Source organism: Pelophylax lessonae (assembly GCF_965119305.1).
Source record: "Pelophylax lessonae genome assembly, chromosome: 7".
Taxonomy (NCBI): Eukaryota; Metazoa; Chordata; class Amphibia; order Anura; family Ranidae; genus Pelophylax; species Pelophylax lessonae.
The window spans coordinates 17045071-17063789 of record NC_138774.1 but is presented as its reverse complement, the minus strand read 5'-3'; the positions used below and the strand labels follow the sequence as shown (position 1 = coordinate 17063789).

General features: G+C 40.3%; 1 protein-coding gene across 1 annotated transcript in view; it reads right to left on the bottom strand.

The window, feature by feature from the left end:
• Nucleotides 1-14458, bottom strand: part of APLN (apelin) — a 52460-nt gene extending 38002 nt beyond the window's left edge. Inside the window, exon 1 of the mRNA XM_082262509.1 lies at nucleotides 14354-14458. Within this exon, the coding sequence (XP_082118635.1) occupies nucleotides 14354-14420 (67 nt within the window). The 5' untranslated portion in view covers nucleotides 14421-14458. The remainder of the gene's footprint in view (nucleotides 1-14353) is intronic.
• Nucleotides 14459-18719: the final 4261 nt, after the last annotated feature.

Sequence of the window (18719 nt, the reverse complement as noted above, 5' to 3'; positions counted from 1 at the left end):
TTCTAGGCACGGAGAGAGGAGGACGAGCCGACGAGGAGGATCCTCCTCCGTTGTGCATGATGGGTCCTCTCAGAGCGTCACTGGTTGCTAGATGCCAATCGGCTGGCCTTCCTAGCAACCAGTGTGCAGGGAGACTCAGAGCCACCGGCGGACAGCAGGGGGGCCGGTGGACAACGGGGGGGGGGGGGCTAGACCCCCAGGTAAACTAATCTGGAGACTGGCCTGGGGGGGCAGTGTAATTGCCACCCTGTGTGTGGGGCCCCTTGGCAAGTGGGGCCCCCGGGCAACCGCCGGACGTGCCCAATGGAAAAGACAGCCCTGGCAGGGCCCTCTAATTCCTCCTGTTTTGAATTGTATTGTAACTGTATTGTCTTGCCTCATATTGTAAAGCGCTACACAAACTGTTGGCGCTATATAAATCCTGTATAATAATAATAATAATAATTGCAAATACAATGCAGTATCTAGGTGAGGGATCCCCAATCTACGGCCCTCCAGCTGTTGCGGAACTACACATCCCATGAGGCATTGTAAAACTCCGAGACTCAGAGACATGACTAGGCATGATGGGAATTGTAGTTCCTGAACAATTGGATGGCCATAGTTTGAAGACCCCTGGTCTAGGTGAACATAATGCTATTAACTCTGGATGGCTGCAGACTCCCCCCCCCCCCCCCCGCAATGTCATCAAGCAAAGTTGACGTTCCAATCTGATACAACACTGAATGATGATTGCTTGGTTGATTCGGGTTATTTCCCGCCGCCCATGGTTATTTGGCTTTATTAGCCCCGTCTTGTTAGTCGGCGTGCTGTGTTGGGTCTAATGCTCTTCACCTGTTGCTGTAAAACTTATACAACATGTTTAACAATAATTCTCTCGGCTTGGCAGCCATCCCAAAGGAAGTTATAGCAACCGTCCTGCCAGGATTTAATGAACAGCAAACAGTGAGCGGCGTGCTGGGAGGTGAATTAGCTGGCTGTGTACTTAGTTTATAGTGGGGGGGATAAGTAGATCACACAATTCTCAATGCAGTTTATACCCCGTGCAATAACAAACCTTGAGGGTGGAAGATTAGTGGCGCTCCGTAACATTGGACATATGGTAGGACTTTTCATGGCAATGTAAACCTTCTGTGCTGACTGAAATTCCTTAACACTTGCCTCAAGGCCTTCTTAAGGTCTACCTGTTGTCTAAACACCATCAGATTTGCACGAGATAATTGATTTGCAGAGATAACACCGGTTTATGGAGCTTTGTCCCTGGAAACTTTCCTAATTTTTTGTTTTTTTTGGGTAGCTGACCAGTAAAATCTACAGAACTGAAATCCATCGGAGAAAATGCTGCTCTAGATCCCCTTCAGTGCTGGTCACATATGTAAAGGCCGAGGTCAATGGGCGTCCGCAAGAGCCCCCCCCCCTGGAATCTCAACTTCCCCTTTAAAGTGGTAGTTACACCACTTTTTACTATCCTGTCTGGTCTATTTAATAATCCTGTGTGCCCGTGCCCCTGTGTCTGTGTCTTAAAAAAATTAGCTGTTCTTTACCAGTTTTCAGAGTGCCGATCGCCGTTCACGTGACCCGCCGCCTCTCTCCTCTCCCTGTCTGGCAGCTGCCTGTAGGATTCCCTGCTGACGTCAGTCGGAAGGGAAGGAGGAAAGGAGGATAGAGGCGGAGGGTCACGTGAGCATCGATTGGCGCTCTGCAAACTGGTAAAGAATGGCTTATTTATATACAGTGGGTACGGAAAGTATTCAGACCCCTTTAAATGTTTCACTCTTTGTTATATTGCAGCCATTTGCTAGAATCATTTAAGTTCATTCTTCTTCCTCATGAATGTACACATAGCACCCCATACTGACAGAAAAACACAGAATTGTTGACATTGTTGCAGATTTATTAAAAAAGAAAAACTGAAATATCACATGGCCCTAAGTATTCAGACCCTTTGCTCATTATTTAGTAGAAGCCCCCTTTTGATCTAATACAGCCAGGAGTCTTTTTGGGAAAGATGCAACAAGTCTTTCACACCTGGATTTGGGGATCCTCTGCCATTCCTCCTTGCAGATCCTCTCCAGTTCTGTCAGGTTGGATGGTAAACGTTGGTGGACAGCCATTTTTAGGTCTCTCCAGAGATGCTCAATTGAGTTTAAGTCAGGGCTCTGGCTGGGCCATTCAAGAACAGTCATGGAGTTGTTGTGAAGCCACTCCTTCGTTATTTTAGCTGTGTGCTTAGGGTCATTGTCTTGTTGGAAGGTAAACCTTCGGCCCAGTCTGAGGTCCAGAGCACTCTGGAGAAGGTTTTTGTCCAGGATATCCCTGTACTTGGCCGCATTCATCTTTCCCTCGATTTCAACCAGTCGTCCTGTCCCTGCAGCTTAAAAACACCCCCACAGCATGATGCTGCCACCACCATGCTTCACTGTTGGGACTGTATTGGACAGGTGATGAGCAGTGCCTGGTTTTCTCCACACATACCGCTTAGAATTAAGGCCAAAAAGTTCTATTTTGGTCTCATCAGACCAGAGAATCTTATTTCTCACCATCTTGGAGTCCTTCAGGTGTTTTTTAGCAAACTCCATGCAGGCTTTCATGTGTCTTACACTGAGGAGAGGCTTCCGTCGGGCCACTCTGCCATAAAGCCCCAACTGGTGGAGGGCTGCAGTGATGGTTGACTTTCTACAACTTTCTCCCATCTCCTGACTGCATCTCTGGAGCTCAGCCACAGTGATCTTTGGGTTCTTCTTTACCTCTCTCACCAAGGCTCTTCTCCCCCGATAGCTCAGTTTGGCCGGACGGCCAGCTCTAGGAAGGGTTCTGGTCGTCCCAAACGTCTTCCATTTGAGGATTATGGAGGCCACTGTGCTCTTAGGAACCTTAAGTGCAGCAGAAATCTTTTTGTAACCTTGGCCAGATCTGTGCCTTGCCACAATTCTGTCTCTGAGCTCTTCAGGCAGTTCCTTTGACCTCATGATTCTCATTTTCTCTGCCATGCATTGTGATCTGGAAGGTCTTATATAGATAGGTGTGTGGCTTTCCTAATCAAGTCCAATCAGTATAATCAAACACAGCTGGGCTCAAATGAAGGTGTAGAACCATCTCAAGGATGATCAGAAGAAATGGAAAGCACCTGAGTTAAATATATGAGTGTCACAGCAAAGGGTCTGAATATTTAGGACCATGTGATATTTCAGTTTTTCTTTTTTAATAAATCTGCAACAATGTCAACAATTCTGTGTTTTTCTGTCAGTATGGGGTGCTATGTGTACATTCATGAGGAAGAAGAATGAACCTAAATGATTTTAGCAAATGGCTGCAATATAACAAAGAGTGAAAAATTTAAGGGGGTCTGAATACTTTCCGTACCCACTGTATGTATATTTTTTGTAGCAGAGACCCTAGAGAATAAAAGTCGTTAATAGCACAATATTTCATGTCACATTGTATTTGCGCAGCGGTCTTTCAAAATCAATTTTTGGGGACGGAAAAATACACATGAATTACACATACAAACTGTGGCGGCTGGTGCATTGGGGGCACAAGGGCGCCCCCCCCCCCCTATCCATGCATTTGGCCCCCTAATGCAGTGCGCCGGACGCATGGATTCCAATGGGTTTTTTTTATTAAGCACGTAATTAGAGCCAGAGGCCCTAATAGGCTTCACAAAAGGGGGGGCTTGGGGCACAGAGCACTGCCCCAAGCCCACTCAGTTGTGTGACAAAAGCGAATGAATATTCGCTATTGCCACACTGATTCTCCTCCTGGCCAATCAGGAAGTGGGTCCTGAGACCCGTTTCCCGATTGGGAAAAGCCATGCTATTGGCCAAGGAGTGGAGGAGGAGGAGGGAGGAGACTGAGGGGGAAGCCGCCGCCACTGCCTGCCCAGGGTGAGTGAGCCGGCGACCGGGGGGGGGGGGAGTGCGGGCTGGAGCTGGTGGGGGACAGTGCGGGCTGGAGCTGGTGGGGGACAGTGCGGGCTGGAGCTGGTGGGGGACAGTGCGGGCTGGAGCTGGTGGGGGACGGGGACCGGCAACCGGGGGGGGTGCGACAGTGCGCGCTGGAGCTGGTGGGGGACAGTGCGGGCTGGAGCTGGTGGGGGACAGTGTGGGCTGGAGCTGGTGGGGGACGGGGGACCGGCGACCGGGGGGGTGCGACAGTGCGGGCTGGAGCTGGTGGGGGACAGTGCGGGCTGGAGCTGGTGGGGGACAGTGCGGGCTGGAGCTGGTGGGGGACAGTGCGGCTGGAGCTGGTGGGGGACAGTGTGGGCTGGAGCTGGTGGGGGGCAGTGTGGGCTGGAGCTGGTGGGGGACAGTGCGGGCTAGAACTGGTGTGGATCGGGGGGGGGGGGGGTATGGTGTGGTCCGTCTGCTGCCCCTCCTCCCCCCGGCCCATGGAGCACCAGCCACCACTGCATACAAATTAATTTAAAAAAAGCTAAACAGTAGAGTTAACCCAATTTTTTAGTATATTATGAAAGATGATGTAACGCTGAGAATCGTGATTTTTATTCTAAGCAAAAAAAATCGTAATTCTCATTTTATCCAGAATTGTGCAGCTCTACGTTCCATCCAAAATTAGGGTAAAAATGCACTTTAACAGCTAATAAAAAACTAAATTAAATATAGGAAACAACGATGAGTAATCAGTATTGGTTGGACAAAGATTAGACCTAAAATGGGCCAAATTTGCAAAAAATGTGTTGATCACAATTGTAGATTATAGTGTGATGAGATTGAAGAACAGATTGTGTTATTAAGATTTGATAAAACCAATCCTCAATATGTAAACCAAGAGACGAAAACTCAATGTTTACCCAACTCTACCAGTCATTAGTATAGTATTAGTAGCTGGTGATTTTCCATTGAGGGACGGAGTTTGCGTCCAAGCAGATACTTTTAAACCTGCAGCCAGAAGATGACAGACGGATGAAGTTGACTCAGTTTATTAACCATATCAGTTTTCACCTCCTCCCAGGCAGTGACAGCTCAATCCCTCTTATCAGGGAGCTTCATCAGATCAGGTCCCAGTATAATGAATTGTTGTGCTCACCAGGACATAGCCACCCAAAGCTGGGGATTATCAGCTTCAAGTGGCTAGGTAGGAGGCCTTCCCGGAGATGGTGACTGTCAAGTTATCTATAGACAGTGCTGTGTTTGAAAGATCTTTCCATAAACTGTAACAATCTTATCTATCAGCAAGATCTTAAGTTTGCAAACCACCCACACAACAATGGCAGGTCATTTGGTGTCCAGGAAACACACTTGGGTATTGTGTACAGCTGTTTGAATATCTCAAGATGATGTGCAAAAGAGATGTTCAACATTTGGCTCATGTCGTACGTCTATGGAAGATCTAAGGAATGGTTCATTCCTAACTGCACCCCAATGCACATCCAACATAGAGCACCACAACACCCAGATACATATTATCATTTGGGCCCTTTGTTTAGTATGAATGAGAGGTGCAGGGGAGAACTGGGCCAGGGGGCAGAGGGGCAATTGCCCCCTGGGCCATTCTGATGCCCCGTAAAAAGCCTGCACTGCTTCTGCCAAAGACTTGCCTAATGAATTCTCGGTGAAGAGAAGTAAAAAGTCCCTGCCACTGACTTACTGAGTGCGGGATGAAGAAAAGGACAGAGCGCAGCCTCCCTCCCCAGCATGGATGGTGTAAACTGTGTCTGAGCAGAGGCCGGTTCCATGCCCCACTGGAGACTCTTCTCCCCCAGGCCAGCCCCAACCAAGCTGTCCCAGCTTCCCCCAACTGCTCGCCAGGTCGAGAACTTGGATTCAACCAGTAAGTAGAGAGTACCTGGAGCAGGGCTTCAGCTTGGAATGAGGATCAGGAGAACAACGGAAAAAGGGGGGGGGCGGGGGGGGGGCTTGTTGCTGCACCATGGGCCTCTGGTTTGTACTTGCCCCCTTGGCCGAAAGTTGCCAGTCTGCCCCTAGAGAGGTGGTTCCTATCGTGTTATCTAATACAAGTATTGCTAGAAGTCCTATACTGAGCTGAGGTTGAATAAAGACAATAGTCCATCCAGTTCAACCTGTGTAGTGTGTGGCTGTAATCATCTCACATAGCCCTGAATGTTCTGATCCTTGAGATGTACGTCTAAGAGTCTTTTGAAAGCCACCATACTTCCCGCAGAAACCACCTCTTGTGGTAGAGAATTCCACAATCTTGTAGCCCTAACAGTAAAGAACCCCCCACGTTGCCTGAGGTTAAAGCGCTTCTCCTCTAATCGCATTGTATGCCCTCGAGTCCTCATGCAATCCCTTCGACTGAATAGCTTTTTTTCTAAGCTGAGATCCCCATTGAGATATTTATAAATTGCTATCATGTCCCCCCTCAGGCGTCTCTTCTCCAGGGAGAATAAATCAAGCGTTTGCAGACGCTCTTCATAATTAAGGTCCTCCAATCCCCTAATTAGTTTAGTTGCCCTTCTCTGGACTCTCTCCAGCTCCAACACATCCCTCCTGAGGACTGGCGACCAGAACTGGACACAATACTCCAGATGTGGTCGGACCAGAGTTTTATAGAGTGGAAGGATTATAGTCTTATCTCTGGAATACATCCCTTTCTTTATGCATGCTAATATTCTGCTGGCTTTGGCAGCTGCCGCTTGGCATTGCATGCTATTGCCTAATCTATCATCAACCAAGACTCCCAGATCTTTCTCCATTTTTGATTCCCCCAAGGGTTCCCCCCCTAACGTGTATTGTGCTTTTATGTTTCTAGTCCCCAAGTGCAAAACCTTACACTTCTCCACGTTAAATCTCATTTGCCAAGTCGTTGCCCACTCCGTTATTTTGTCCAGGTCATTCTGTAGGATATCTGCTTCATGCTGTGCGGTATCCCTGTAAGTTATTAACTGTCAATATCGACGTCTCCTCCATATCTGGTCTTTCTAAGAATCCTCGCCAAAGATTATTATAATAGAGGGGATTTTATATGGGAGGTCTTAGCGCCGGTTCACATATGAGCGACGCTACTTGCAGGGGCGACCTCCGAGATCGCGGTGCGAGCAGCGCGCGGCGACCTTGGAGCGGCCGCCACGGACTTCATAACATTGAAGTCTATGGCGGTCGCCTCCTGGTCGCCCAAAGAAGCTCCGGACCCTTTTTCTAGGTCGGAGCGACTTGTGTCGCTCCTATTAGAACGGGTCCGCAGCTTTCCTCACAGCTTTGCCTCACAGGTCGCCCTAGTGTGAACCGGGGCTTAGGGATCAGAAAGTAAATTGCACCCCAACGTACGTCCACAGTGTGCTTTAATGTAGCTCATCCCAATTCCCATCCCAACACATAGATATGCTCACTTGCGCCCTTAGGAACAAATTTCTTTCCTGCAACCATGGGTTTCCCATCTGGGCCCTTAGTTTGGTAGGAATGAGAGGTGGTTCATATCTTCCTATCTAATACAGGTATTCTTAGTAGTCCTATTCTCAGGTGAGCACTCAGAATTAGACCACATCCCATCGCTTAGTGTAAACATGTAGATCCTGTGAGTTATTAACTCATATTGACATAACCTCTCTATCTGATCTTTCCAAGAATCTTCACCAAAGTTTATCAGAGTTGAGGGGACCTCACAAGGTTGTTTTCTCTATCCACTATGTGCTCACTCCATACTGTATTTTGTGTATGTGATGGGCGTCAATACAAACTTTACATGAACGGTGCTTGTGTCTGCCTACCCTGGAAACACGGTCTGAACAACTGGAACTCCCTATAAAAGAATAATGAAAGGGTCTCTCGGGCCAAAACTGAAGCTTCTATTCTGGGTTTCGAATGGTGGAGCAACTTGCTGGCTTCTTGTAATTCTTGAAGGCCACTACTGGACTATCCCTCAATGCCATTTGAGTCCATCATTTTGACTGCACATTCAGAAGAAGAGGAATAATTCCACAAGCATTGGCTAACAGTGGGCAAGGCTGGGAGCCCAGAGGAATCATCAAGATCAAAGAAGCCTAAAGTTTTTAAAGGATATCTAAACCCAAAAATAAAAATTTAATACCCATATACCCCTCGTTAGATATGGTGGCTGCAATTCTTTTCAGGCCAAGTACATTTTCAAAAATACCCGTTGATCCTGGCAAAAATGCAGTGGCCTTCTCATTTCTTGTGCAAAGAACTAATATCTGAAACCATATTATTAACCAAACCTTCCCTAATCTCTTCTCTGGACTACAGAACACTTTCCCCCCATGTCTCCATTCTCCCTTTTGATTTTGCTTTTAACATGGGTGCGGGTACCTATTAAATCCATTATTTATGATTTAGGCTCGCCCCCAGATGGGATCGTAGCAGTATCAAAATGGAGATGATGTTCCCCAAAGCATAGTCACCAAAAATGGGAAGAGGTCTCCTTTGGGGAACATAGTCTCCATTCTTCCGTTTGATACTACTACAATCCCATGTGGGGCGAGCCTAAATCACAAATAATGGCTTACTAGGTTCCTGCATCCGTATTAAAAGTAAAATCAAAAGGTAGAATGGAGATTATGTTCCCCAAAGCATAGTCACCAAAAATGGGAAGAGGTCCCATTTGCGGAACATAGTCTCCGTTCTCCCTTTTGATTTTGCTTTTAATACGGATGCGGGTACCTAGTAACCCATTATTTATGATTTAGGCTTGCCTCCAGATGGGATCGTAGCAGTATCAAAAGTGAGAATGGAGATGATGTTCCCCAAAGCATAGTCACCAAAAATGGGAAGAGGTCCCCTTTGGGGAACACAGCAGTATCAAAAGAGAGAATGGAGACTATGTTCTCCAAAGGGGACCTCTTCCCATTTTTAGTGACTATGCTTTGGAGAACATAGTCTCCATTCTCCCTTTTGATTTTGCTTTTAATACAGATGCGGGTACCTATTAACCCATTATTTATTATTTAGGCTCACCCCCAGATGGGATCGTAGCAGTATCAAAAGGGAGAATGGAGATGATGATCCCCAAAGCGTAGTCACCAAAAATGGGAAGAGGTCCCCTTTGGAGAACATAGTCTCCATTCTCTCTTTTGATACTGCTGTGTTCCCCAAAGGGGACCTCTTCCCATTTTTGGTGACTATGCTTTGGGGAACATCATCTCCATTCTCACTTTTGATACTGCTACGATCCCATCTGGAGGCAAGCCTAAATCATAAATAATGGGTTACTAGGTACCCGCATCCGTATTAAAAGCAAAATCAAAAGGGAGAACGGAGACTATGTTCCGCAAATGGGACCTCTTCCCATTTTTGGTGACTATGCTTTGGGGAACATAATCTCCATTCTCCCTTTTGATTTTGCTTTTAATACGGATGCGGATACCTATTAACCTATTATTTATGATTTAGGCTCACCCCCAGATGGGATCGTAGCAGTATCAAAATGGAGAATGGAGACTATGTTCCCCAAAGGGGACCTCTTCCCATTTTTGGTGACTATGCTTTGGGGAACATCATCTCCATTCTCCCTTTTGATTTTGCTTTTAATACGGATGCGGATACCTATTAACCCATTATTCATGATTTAGGCTCACCCCCAAATGGGATCGTAGCAGTATCAAAAGGGAGAATGGAGATGATGTTCCCCAAAGCATAGTCACCAAAAATGGGAAGAGGTCCCCTTTGGGCAACATCATCTCCATTCTCCCTTTTGATTTTGCTTTTAATATGGGCGCGTGTACCTATTAACCTATTATTTTTTATTTAGGCTCACCCCCAGATGGGATCGTAGCAGTCTCAAAAGGGAGAATGGAGATGATGTTCCCCAAAGCGTAGCCACCAAAAATGGGAAGAGGTCCTCTTTGGGGAACATAGTCTCCATTCTTCCATCCCCAAAGGGGACCTCTTCCCATTTTTGGTGACTATGCTTTGGGGAACATCATCTCCATTCTCCCTTTTGATTTTGCTTTTAATACAGATGCGGGTACCTATTAAACCATTATTTATGATTTAGGCTCACCCCCCAGATGGGATTGTAGCAGTATCAAAAGGGAGAATGGAGATGATGTTCCCCAAAGCGTAGTCACCAAAAATGGGAAGAGGTCCCATTCTATCAAAAGAAAGAATGGAGACTATGTTCACTAAGGGGACCTCTTCTCATTTTTTGGTGACTATGCTTTGGGGAACATCATCTCCATTCTCCCTTTTGATTTTGCTTTTAATACAGATGGAGGTACCTATGAACCAATTATTTATGATTTAGGCTCACCCCCAGATGGGATTGTAGCAGTATCAAAAGGGAGAATGGAGATGATGTTCGCCAAAGCGTAGCCACCAAAAATGGGAAGAGGTCCCATTCTATCAAAAGTAAGAATGGAGACTATGTTCACTAAGGGGACCTCTTCCCATTTTTGGTGACTATGCTTTATTTATGATTTAGGCTCGCCCCCAGATAGGATCATAGCAGTATCAAAAAAAGAATGGAGCCTATGTTTCCCAAAGGAGACCTCTTCCTATTTTTTGGTGACCACGCTTTGCGGAACATAGTCTCCATTCTCTCTTTTGATTTTGCTTTTAATATGGGTGCCTATTAACCCATTATTTATGATTTAGGCTCGCTCCCCAGATGGGATTGTAGCAGTATCAAAAGGGAGAATGGAGACAATGTTCTCCAAAGGGGAACCTCTTCCCATTTTTGGTGACTACGCTTTGGGGAACATAGTCTCTATTCTCCCTTTTGATACTGCTATGATGCCACCGCACCCCACTGCCCACCAACCACTGCGTTGTCACTCTGCGGCTGATATGAATAGACCCTTCCAGTAGAATATTCAGGACAAGCTCCTGGGGTATAACCCTTCTTCCAAGGTCCAAGCAGTACTCAACATTAGAAGGACCGAGAGCTTGCTTGGAAAAAAAAAGATCACAGGCATTACTTTACTGTATTGTTGCCAATGCCCCGATGTGGCTACAATCACCTTGGCAGACAACCCAGCGAGAAGCCTGGGAACCACTAAAGAGCCACCATATAGCACTAAGGAGTTAATATTGTAGCACAACATTTCACACAAAGTATTATAAGCGGCCTATATAATGTATTATTGCTTTGCCTTCCATGCCCTCATCGCATGGCTGGGCACACAAGCAATGCTATTGAAGAACAGCACATTCCTTTCATATCTGACCCTTCGCTGGGACTGTATGTGGAGCCCATTAGACTCCCCAGCGATGGGGAAATTAATGCAAAAGGCAACCATGTATAATAAATGACTTCTTCTCTTAAAAAAAAAAACTCCCTGCCAAGCTTTTGTTCCAATTGTAGTAATAACTTCACTCCAGATGCCCCAGACTGCGCTCCGTCCCCACCATCCTACAATGCAGATAAAGTTATTTTAAATCTGTCAATGCATTACGAATGTCTCCCATTGTTCTCTCTGCATATGTTACCGAGAAACGGCGCAGAAATAGACTGAATTCAATGTATAGCTCAGACGGTTTAATTATCAGGTATATGAAAGCATGAATAATGGATGCATGCTGCTGCAAGACTAAAAGCAAGCAGAGACCCATCTATGAAATACAATGCAGGATACGATTCGAGATGAGGCATAAACCATGAATGAAAACATATGACCAAATAATTACTAAGCCTTACATGCGAAGCAAGATTGCCATGTTGTAGAGCAGACTGATACAATGCAGATGTCACTTTTATGCATGTGAGTAACCAGCAGTGGAAAACTAGTGTTTAGTGAAGGCTGTATGAAGCTCCAACTCATAGCAGCAAACTTCCAAGATTCAGGAGCTCTGGATAACACGGATGATCATTCAAATCTGTTTCACCCACAAAGACTATAGTATCATAAACGTAAAGAGTCGGTCCACCCATAATTCATATATCAATGAATTTGAATATATATATATATATAAGTATATATATTTAATTATAACACACACACACACACACACACACACACACACACACACACACATATATATATATATATATATATATATATATAAATTATATAATAAATACATTTATATAAAAATATATGAAATGATACACTAGTTCAGTAAAATTCATATATCAACTGATATTAATATATCTATCTATCTATCTATCTATCTATCTATCTATCTATCTATCTATCTATCTATCTATCTATCTATCTATCTATCTATCTATCTATATATTAAATATAACTGAAAAAATATATATTTTCAAGCATACATATTTATAATATAATATAAGTAAAAATTATATAAATAAAGAAATATATAAAATATAAATAATTTATATATAAATATATATATATATTAAAATACATTGATATATATACACACATACATACATATACACACACACACATATACATACACATATATATATATATATATACATATATATATATATATATATATATATATATATATATATATATATATATATATATATATATATATATATATATATATTTTTTTCTTATTATTTATTTATTTATTTATTTATATACCATAAGAGAGAGCGGCACCCACGGGTCTTAAGAGATGAACACATGATGAAGTTTTTTTTTTTTTTCCCGACATTTTGATGAGCTTGTGCCTCATCAAAACGTCAAAATAAAACCGCATTCCAATCATTGGATATTTATATTAAATATAACTGAACAAATATACATATTTAGGTATACATAGTTATAATATAACTATGAATTATATAAATAAAGAAATATATATAAAAAGAAAGTATTTAAATTCATAATTCATGTATAAAAAAATTATATATATATATATATATATATATATATATATATATATATTTATATATATATACAGTATATATATATATATATATATATATATTTTTTTTATTTTTTTTTATTATTTAATATATTATTAAAAAATGGGGAAAAATATATATAAATATATAAAAATATATACACTGCATAATATAATATAATATATGTATATACACAGTATAAAATAATATAATATACCATATGTATAATTCATATAAATATATATAAAATTTTAAATTAATTAATATAAATATTTCAATGTTTAAGGGTTAGGCCCCAGACAGTTTTTCTATCTCTCAGGGACTAGTGAGATTGTGGCACTGTGTTCTCCTGTGCTGTGCCAATAGTGAGGGGTTCCCACCATCCTTCCTGGAATTCTTCAAAAAAAAGATTTATGTTATACAACATGTATCCATCCAAAACCCTCAGGTGAACAGGAATAGTTGGGAACTATTAGTAGGATTTAGAGGAATACAGTGCCACACTGATTGCTGCAGTCTAGTAAGGGCATTTTTATTAGATACAATATGAAGGAAAATTCCAACGCGTTTCGGACTTTCTCAAATCACGCTTCATCAGGGCTTGTATGTCAAAAATGAATCTATACCCAACGCGTTTTGGACTTTCTCAAATCACCCTTCATCAGGGCTTGTATGTCGAAAATGAATCTGTACCGGACTTATATTAAAGAATCAGTGTGACAGCCTCAGAAATTCATCCAATAGCCTACCAACATTTTCTGAGGACTCCTGGGTCAACAAAGCACTGGATTCAGAAATTTCTGATATTTGAATATCCATCCTTGTCCTTACAAGGGGGTTCAGTGCTCCCACAAAACACGTCTACTCTTCTCAGCCGGGGATTATACCAGGGCGATCTCACCAAGTATCCTAGATATACAAGAAGCCAGGGGTTGACTCAGTCCAGCATGTTCCACCTGTAGCTTAAAAAAATCACTTTTGGGTGGACCAACCCTCTAATTCTGAGACGGCGAGCACCCCGCCTAGGCTGCTGTTACTACTAGTGAACTGCTGCAAATCCCAGCGCTCTAAACTCAACACGTACTGAAGATTCTCATTCCCTGCACAACATTCCCTGCAATACATTCCCTGCAATACTTTCTCTGCAATACATTCTCTGCAATACATTCCCTGCAATACATTCTCTGCAATACATTCCCTGCAATACATTCCCTGCAATACATTCACTGCACAACATTCCATGCAACACATTCCCTGCAAAACATTCCCTGCAACACATTCCCTGCAACATATTCCCTGCACAACATTCCCTGCACAACATTCCCTGCACAACATTCCCTGCAGTGCCAAACAATGTCACAAAATTTCCACTTTCCAGCAACCGTTCCAAGTTTATAATATCCTCCGCCAACCGTCCCAACGGTCGTTTTTACATCTGGTCATATTGCCTATCCAATGATCCACACGAGTTAATATATAACAAAGCTCAACGTCAACAGATTGTCAGCTCTGCAGCTGAGAGTTTGGACAGCTCCGAAGGGGCATGCAAGAATGAATGAAAATAAGGAAAGGCATGCGCTAATGGTCCAAAAAAAAAAAGAAAAAAGGATATAATTGCACTTTGCGCTGAAGGACAAGGGGGGGACACACTCACCTCCAAAGGCTGAAGTGAAGGTTAAAAGCAGCAGGGCGAGTGCCAGGATCCAAAGGCGCAGATTCATGTTGGCTGACTATGTGCGGAGAGAGCGGAGGGGCTTCCCTGTGCTACTCCCTGTATGTCAGATCTAGACTGGCTCCTTACTGGTGGGGGCTCTGCTCTGTCTATGAGCTCTCATTCAGCTGGAGCTGCATTTTGTATTAGTGAGTCTGCTTTGGATGAAAGCCAAGCTGGTCATGTGGTCACCAATCCGGTTCCTCCCCCTTTTCTTTCCTTCTTTTTTTTTTTAGCACCGTAAGGATCTGAACTCCTTCACACATTTTAAACCCAAGACACAATGGATCGGGGCGGCTGACAGGCGTAGCGTTTTACAAATTGGGGCGGCTGCCAGATGCTTCCCAGATTTTTGGGAGAAATAATCGGGGTGCGCTCACACTGCAGAATGGCAATAATGCACACGTTGCATGCGTTTTGGTGCGATGCACCTTGCTGATCAGTGTGCATTGCATTCACACCCGAGAGTTGTGTTTTTTGAGCGTTTTACTCGGGCGTTTGTATGCGCGTTTTTGAGCGTTTGTGTACAGCGTTATTAAGGTTTGGCTTTTTTTAATTAGCCAATGGAGAAAAAAGATAATCTGTTTCATCATTTGTTGCTATGTTTTTCAGCTTTTTCATTGGCTTTTATTTTTTAAATATTATTTATTCATTAAAAAAAAAAAAACATTTTTTTTGTATGGTTTGGGGTTAAATTAATGAATTTATTATTATTTATTTATTTACTTTTTCTTTATGTCTTAATTTATTTATTTATTTTGTTAGGTTAAGGTTAGGGGTTAGAATTTAATATTATGATTACGGTTTAGGGTTAAGGGTTAATGTTATTGTTATGGTTTAATATTAGGGTTAGGGGTTAATATTAGGGTTAAAGGTTGGGGTTTTCATTTATTTTTATTACTTATTTTTTTAATTATATTTATTATTATATATTTATTATTATATTATTATTATTTATTTATTTATTCAGTTATTCTTTCTTTATTTATTTTGTTAGGTTAAGGTTAGGGTTTAGAAATAGGGTTAGGGATTAATATTAGGGTTAGGATTAGGGTTAAAGGTTAATATTAGGGTTAGGAGTAGGGTTAGGGGTTAATATTAGGGTTAGAGGTTGGGGGGAAGGTTTTTTCATTTTTTTTTTTAACTTATTTTTAATTTAATTTATTATTATATATTTTGTTTATTTATTTATTTACTTAATCTTTATTTACTTGTTTTTTTCTTTTTTAGGTTAAGACTAGGGGTTAATATTAGGGTTAGGATTTTGGGTTAATATTAGGGTTAATGGTTAGGGTTTATGTTTTTTTTATGTATTTTTATTATTTACTTTTTTAATTTATTTTGTGTATTTATTTATTTAATTACATATTCTTTATTTATTTTGTTAGGCTAAGGGTTAAGGTTAGGGGTTAGGGTTTAATATTAGTATTTAGGGTCAGGGGTTAATAATATTGTTAGGAATTATTATTAGGGTTAGGGGTTTCATGCTAGGGTTAGGGTTAGGTTTAGAGGTTAATATTAGGGTTAAGGGTTGGGGTTGGGTTTTTTTTTTAGTTTATTTCTATTATTTAATTTTTAATTTTGTTTTGTTTATTTATTTATTTATTTTATTTGTTGGGTTAAAGTTTGGGAGTTAGGGTTTAGAATTAAGGTTAGGGGTTAATATTATTGTTAGGGATTAATATTAGGGTTAGGGGTTAATATTATTTTTAGGGATTAATATTAGGGTTAGGGGTTAATATTATTGTTAGGGTTTAAAATTAGGGTTGGGATTAGGGGTTAATATTAGGGTTAATGCTTGTTTTTTTTTATTATTATTATTATTATTTACTTTTTAAATGTATTTTGTTTATTTATTCTTTCTTTCTTCCTTTCTTTTGTTAGGTTAAGGGGTTAGGGTTTAATATTAGTGTTTAGGGTTAGGGGTTATTATTATTGTTAGGGTTTAATATTAGGATTAGGGTTAGGGGTTATTATTAGAGTTAATGGTAGGGTTTTTTTTTTATTTATTTCTATTAATTACTTTTAAAATATAATTTGTTTACTTTCTCATTTAATCACTTCTTATATATTTTTTTTATTTTGTTGGGTTAAGGGTTAAGGCTAGGGTTTAATATTAGTGATTAGGTTTAGGGGTATTATTATTGTTAGGGTTTAATTAAAGAATTAGGGGTTAATATTAGAGTTAATTGTAGGGTTTTTTAAATTTATTTTTATTATTTACTTTTAAAATGTATTTTGTTTATTTATTTACTTAATTACTTATTCTTTATTGATTTATTTATTTTGTTGGGTTAAGGTTAGGGGTTAGGGTTTAATATTAGTGTTTAGTGTTAAGGGTTATTAATATTGTTAAGGTTTAATATTAGGATTAGGGTTTAGTGTTAGGGGTTAATATTATTGTTAGGGTTTACAATTAGGGTTAGGGTTAAGGATTAGGGGTAATACTGTTGTTAGGGTTAGGATTAGGGGTTATGAGAATTATTGGTGGGGTTCATTTATTTATTTTTATTATTTATTTTTAAAAGATATTTTGTTTATTTATTTAATTACTTATTATTTATTTATTTATTTTGTTAGGTTAAGGGTTAAGGTTAGGGTTTAGGGTTTAATATTAGTGTTTAGGGTTAGGGGTTATTATTATTGTTAGGGTTTAATATTGGGGTTAGGGGTTAATATTCGGGTTAATGGTGGGGTTTTTTTATTTTTTTTTATTTACTTTTAAAATATATTGTTTTTATTAATTTTCTTAATTACTTATTCTTTATTGATTTATTTATTTTGTTATGTTAAGGGTTAAGGTTAGGGGTTAGGGTTTAATATTAGTGTTTAGGGTTAGGGGTTATTATATTGTTAGGGTTCAATATTAGAGTTAGGGTTTAGTGTTAGGGTTTAATATTAGGGTTAGGATTAGGGGTTAGGGGTTAATATTCAGGTTAATGGCAGGGTTTTTTTAAATGTCATTTTTATTATTTACTTTTAAAATGTATTTTGTTTATTTATTTTCTTAATGACTTATTCTTTATTGATTTATTTATTTATTTTGTTAGGTTAAGCATTAAGGTTAGGGGTTAGGGTTTAATATTAGTGTTTAGGGTTAGGGGTTATTAATATTGTTAGGGTTTTATATTAGGGGTTAGGGTTTAGTGTTAGGGGTTAATATTAGAGTTAAGGGTTTGGGGTTAGGTTTATTATTTATTTATTTATTTATTTTATTTATTTTATGTTTTTTGTTTATTTATTTTCTTAATGACTTTTTTCTTTATTGATTTATTTATTTTGTTAGGTTAAGCCTTTTAAGGTTAGGGTTTAATATTAGTGTTTAGGGTTAGGGTTTATTAATATTATTAGGGTTTAATATTAGGGTTAGGGTTTAGTATTAGGGTTAATATTAGGGGTTATTATTATTGTTAGGGTTTAATATTAGGGTTAGGGTTTAGTGCTAGGGGTTAATATTATGGTTAAGGGTTGGGGGTTAGATCTATTATTTATTTATTTATTTTATGTTTATTTATTTTATTATATATTTATTATTCTTTATTTTCATTTAATTATTGCATTTGAAAATTAGAAAAAAACTTAAAAAATGCGCAGCAAAATGCAATAAAACACTCTAATCAAGCGTTTTAATGCATTTCCTATGTAAAAAAAAAAAAAAAAAAAAAAACGATTCATAAACGCACCAATCTGCCCGATTTGAGCTACAAAAAAAATCTCCAGAATGTTTTTGAGCTTCAGGCGACTTAGAGTGGAGAATAATTTATTTTTTTGCTCCTTCAAGTGTAAATCGGGTCAAATGCGCCGGTTCACACCACAATTTTTGCGTTCTGGATGCATTTTCGCATGTGCATTTGTGATACCTTTTTGATGCATTCCGGTGCCTTTATGATGTGTTCTGGTCCGTCCCCCCCCCTTTTTTTTTTTTTTTATTCTTCACCTGTGCATTCTGGTGCGTTTTTTTATGTATTTTGCCGCATTCCAGATGCGTTCCATAGAGGAAACATGCAACGCATTCAACTGTTTTTCTTTTCTGCATTAAAAAATGCATGGACAGTAGGTTATGTGGGTTCTAACGGCATAGTTCACACCAGTGTTGTGCGTTCCAGTGCGGTAAAAAAAAATGAGAACGTGCTGTGTTTTTCTGCACCGAACTGTCCTGGAACGCGGCATCATAAATGCACCAGAACGCATCCAAACGCATCAAAAATGGCACCAGAACGCATTACAGCAATATAAAACCTTGGGGGAAAAACTGCACTGGAACACATTGAAAACGCATCAAAAATACTCTACGGGCCGGTTCACACCA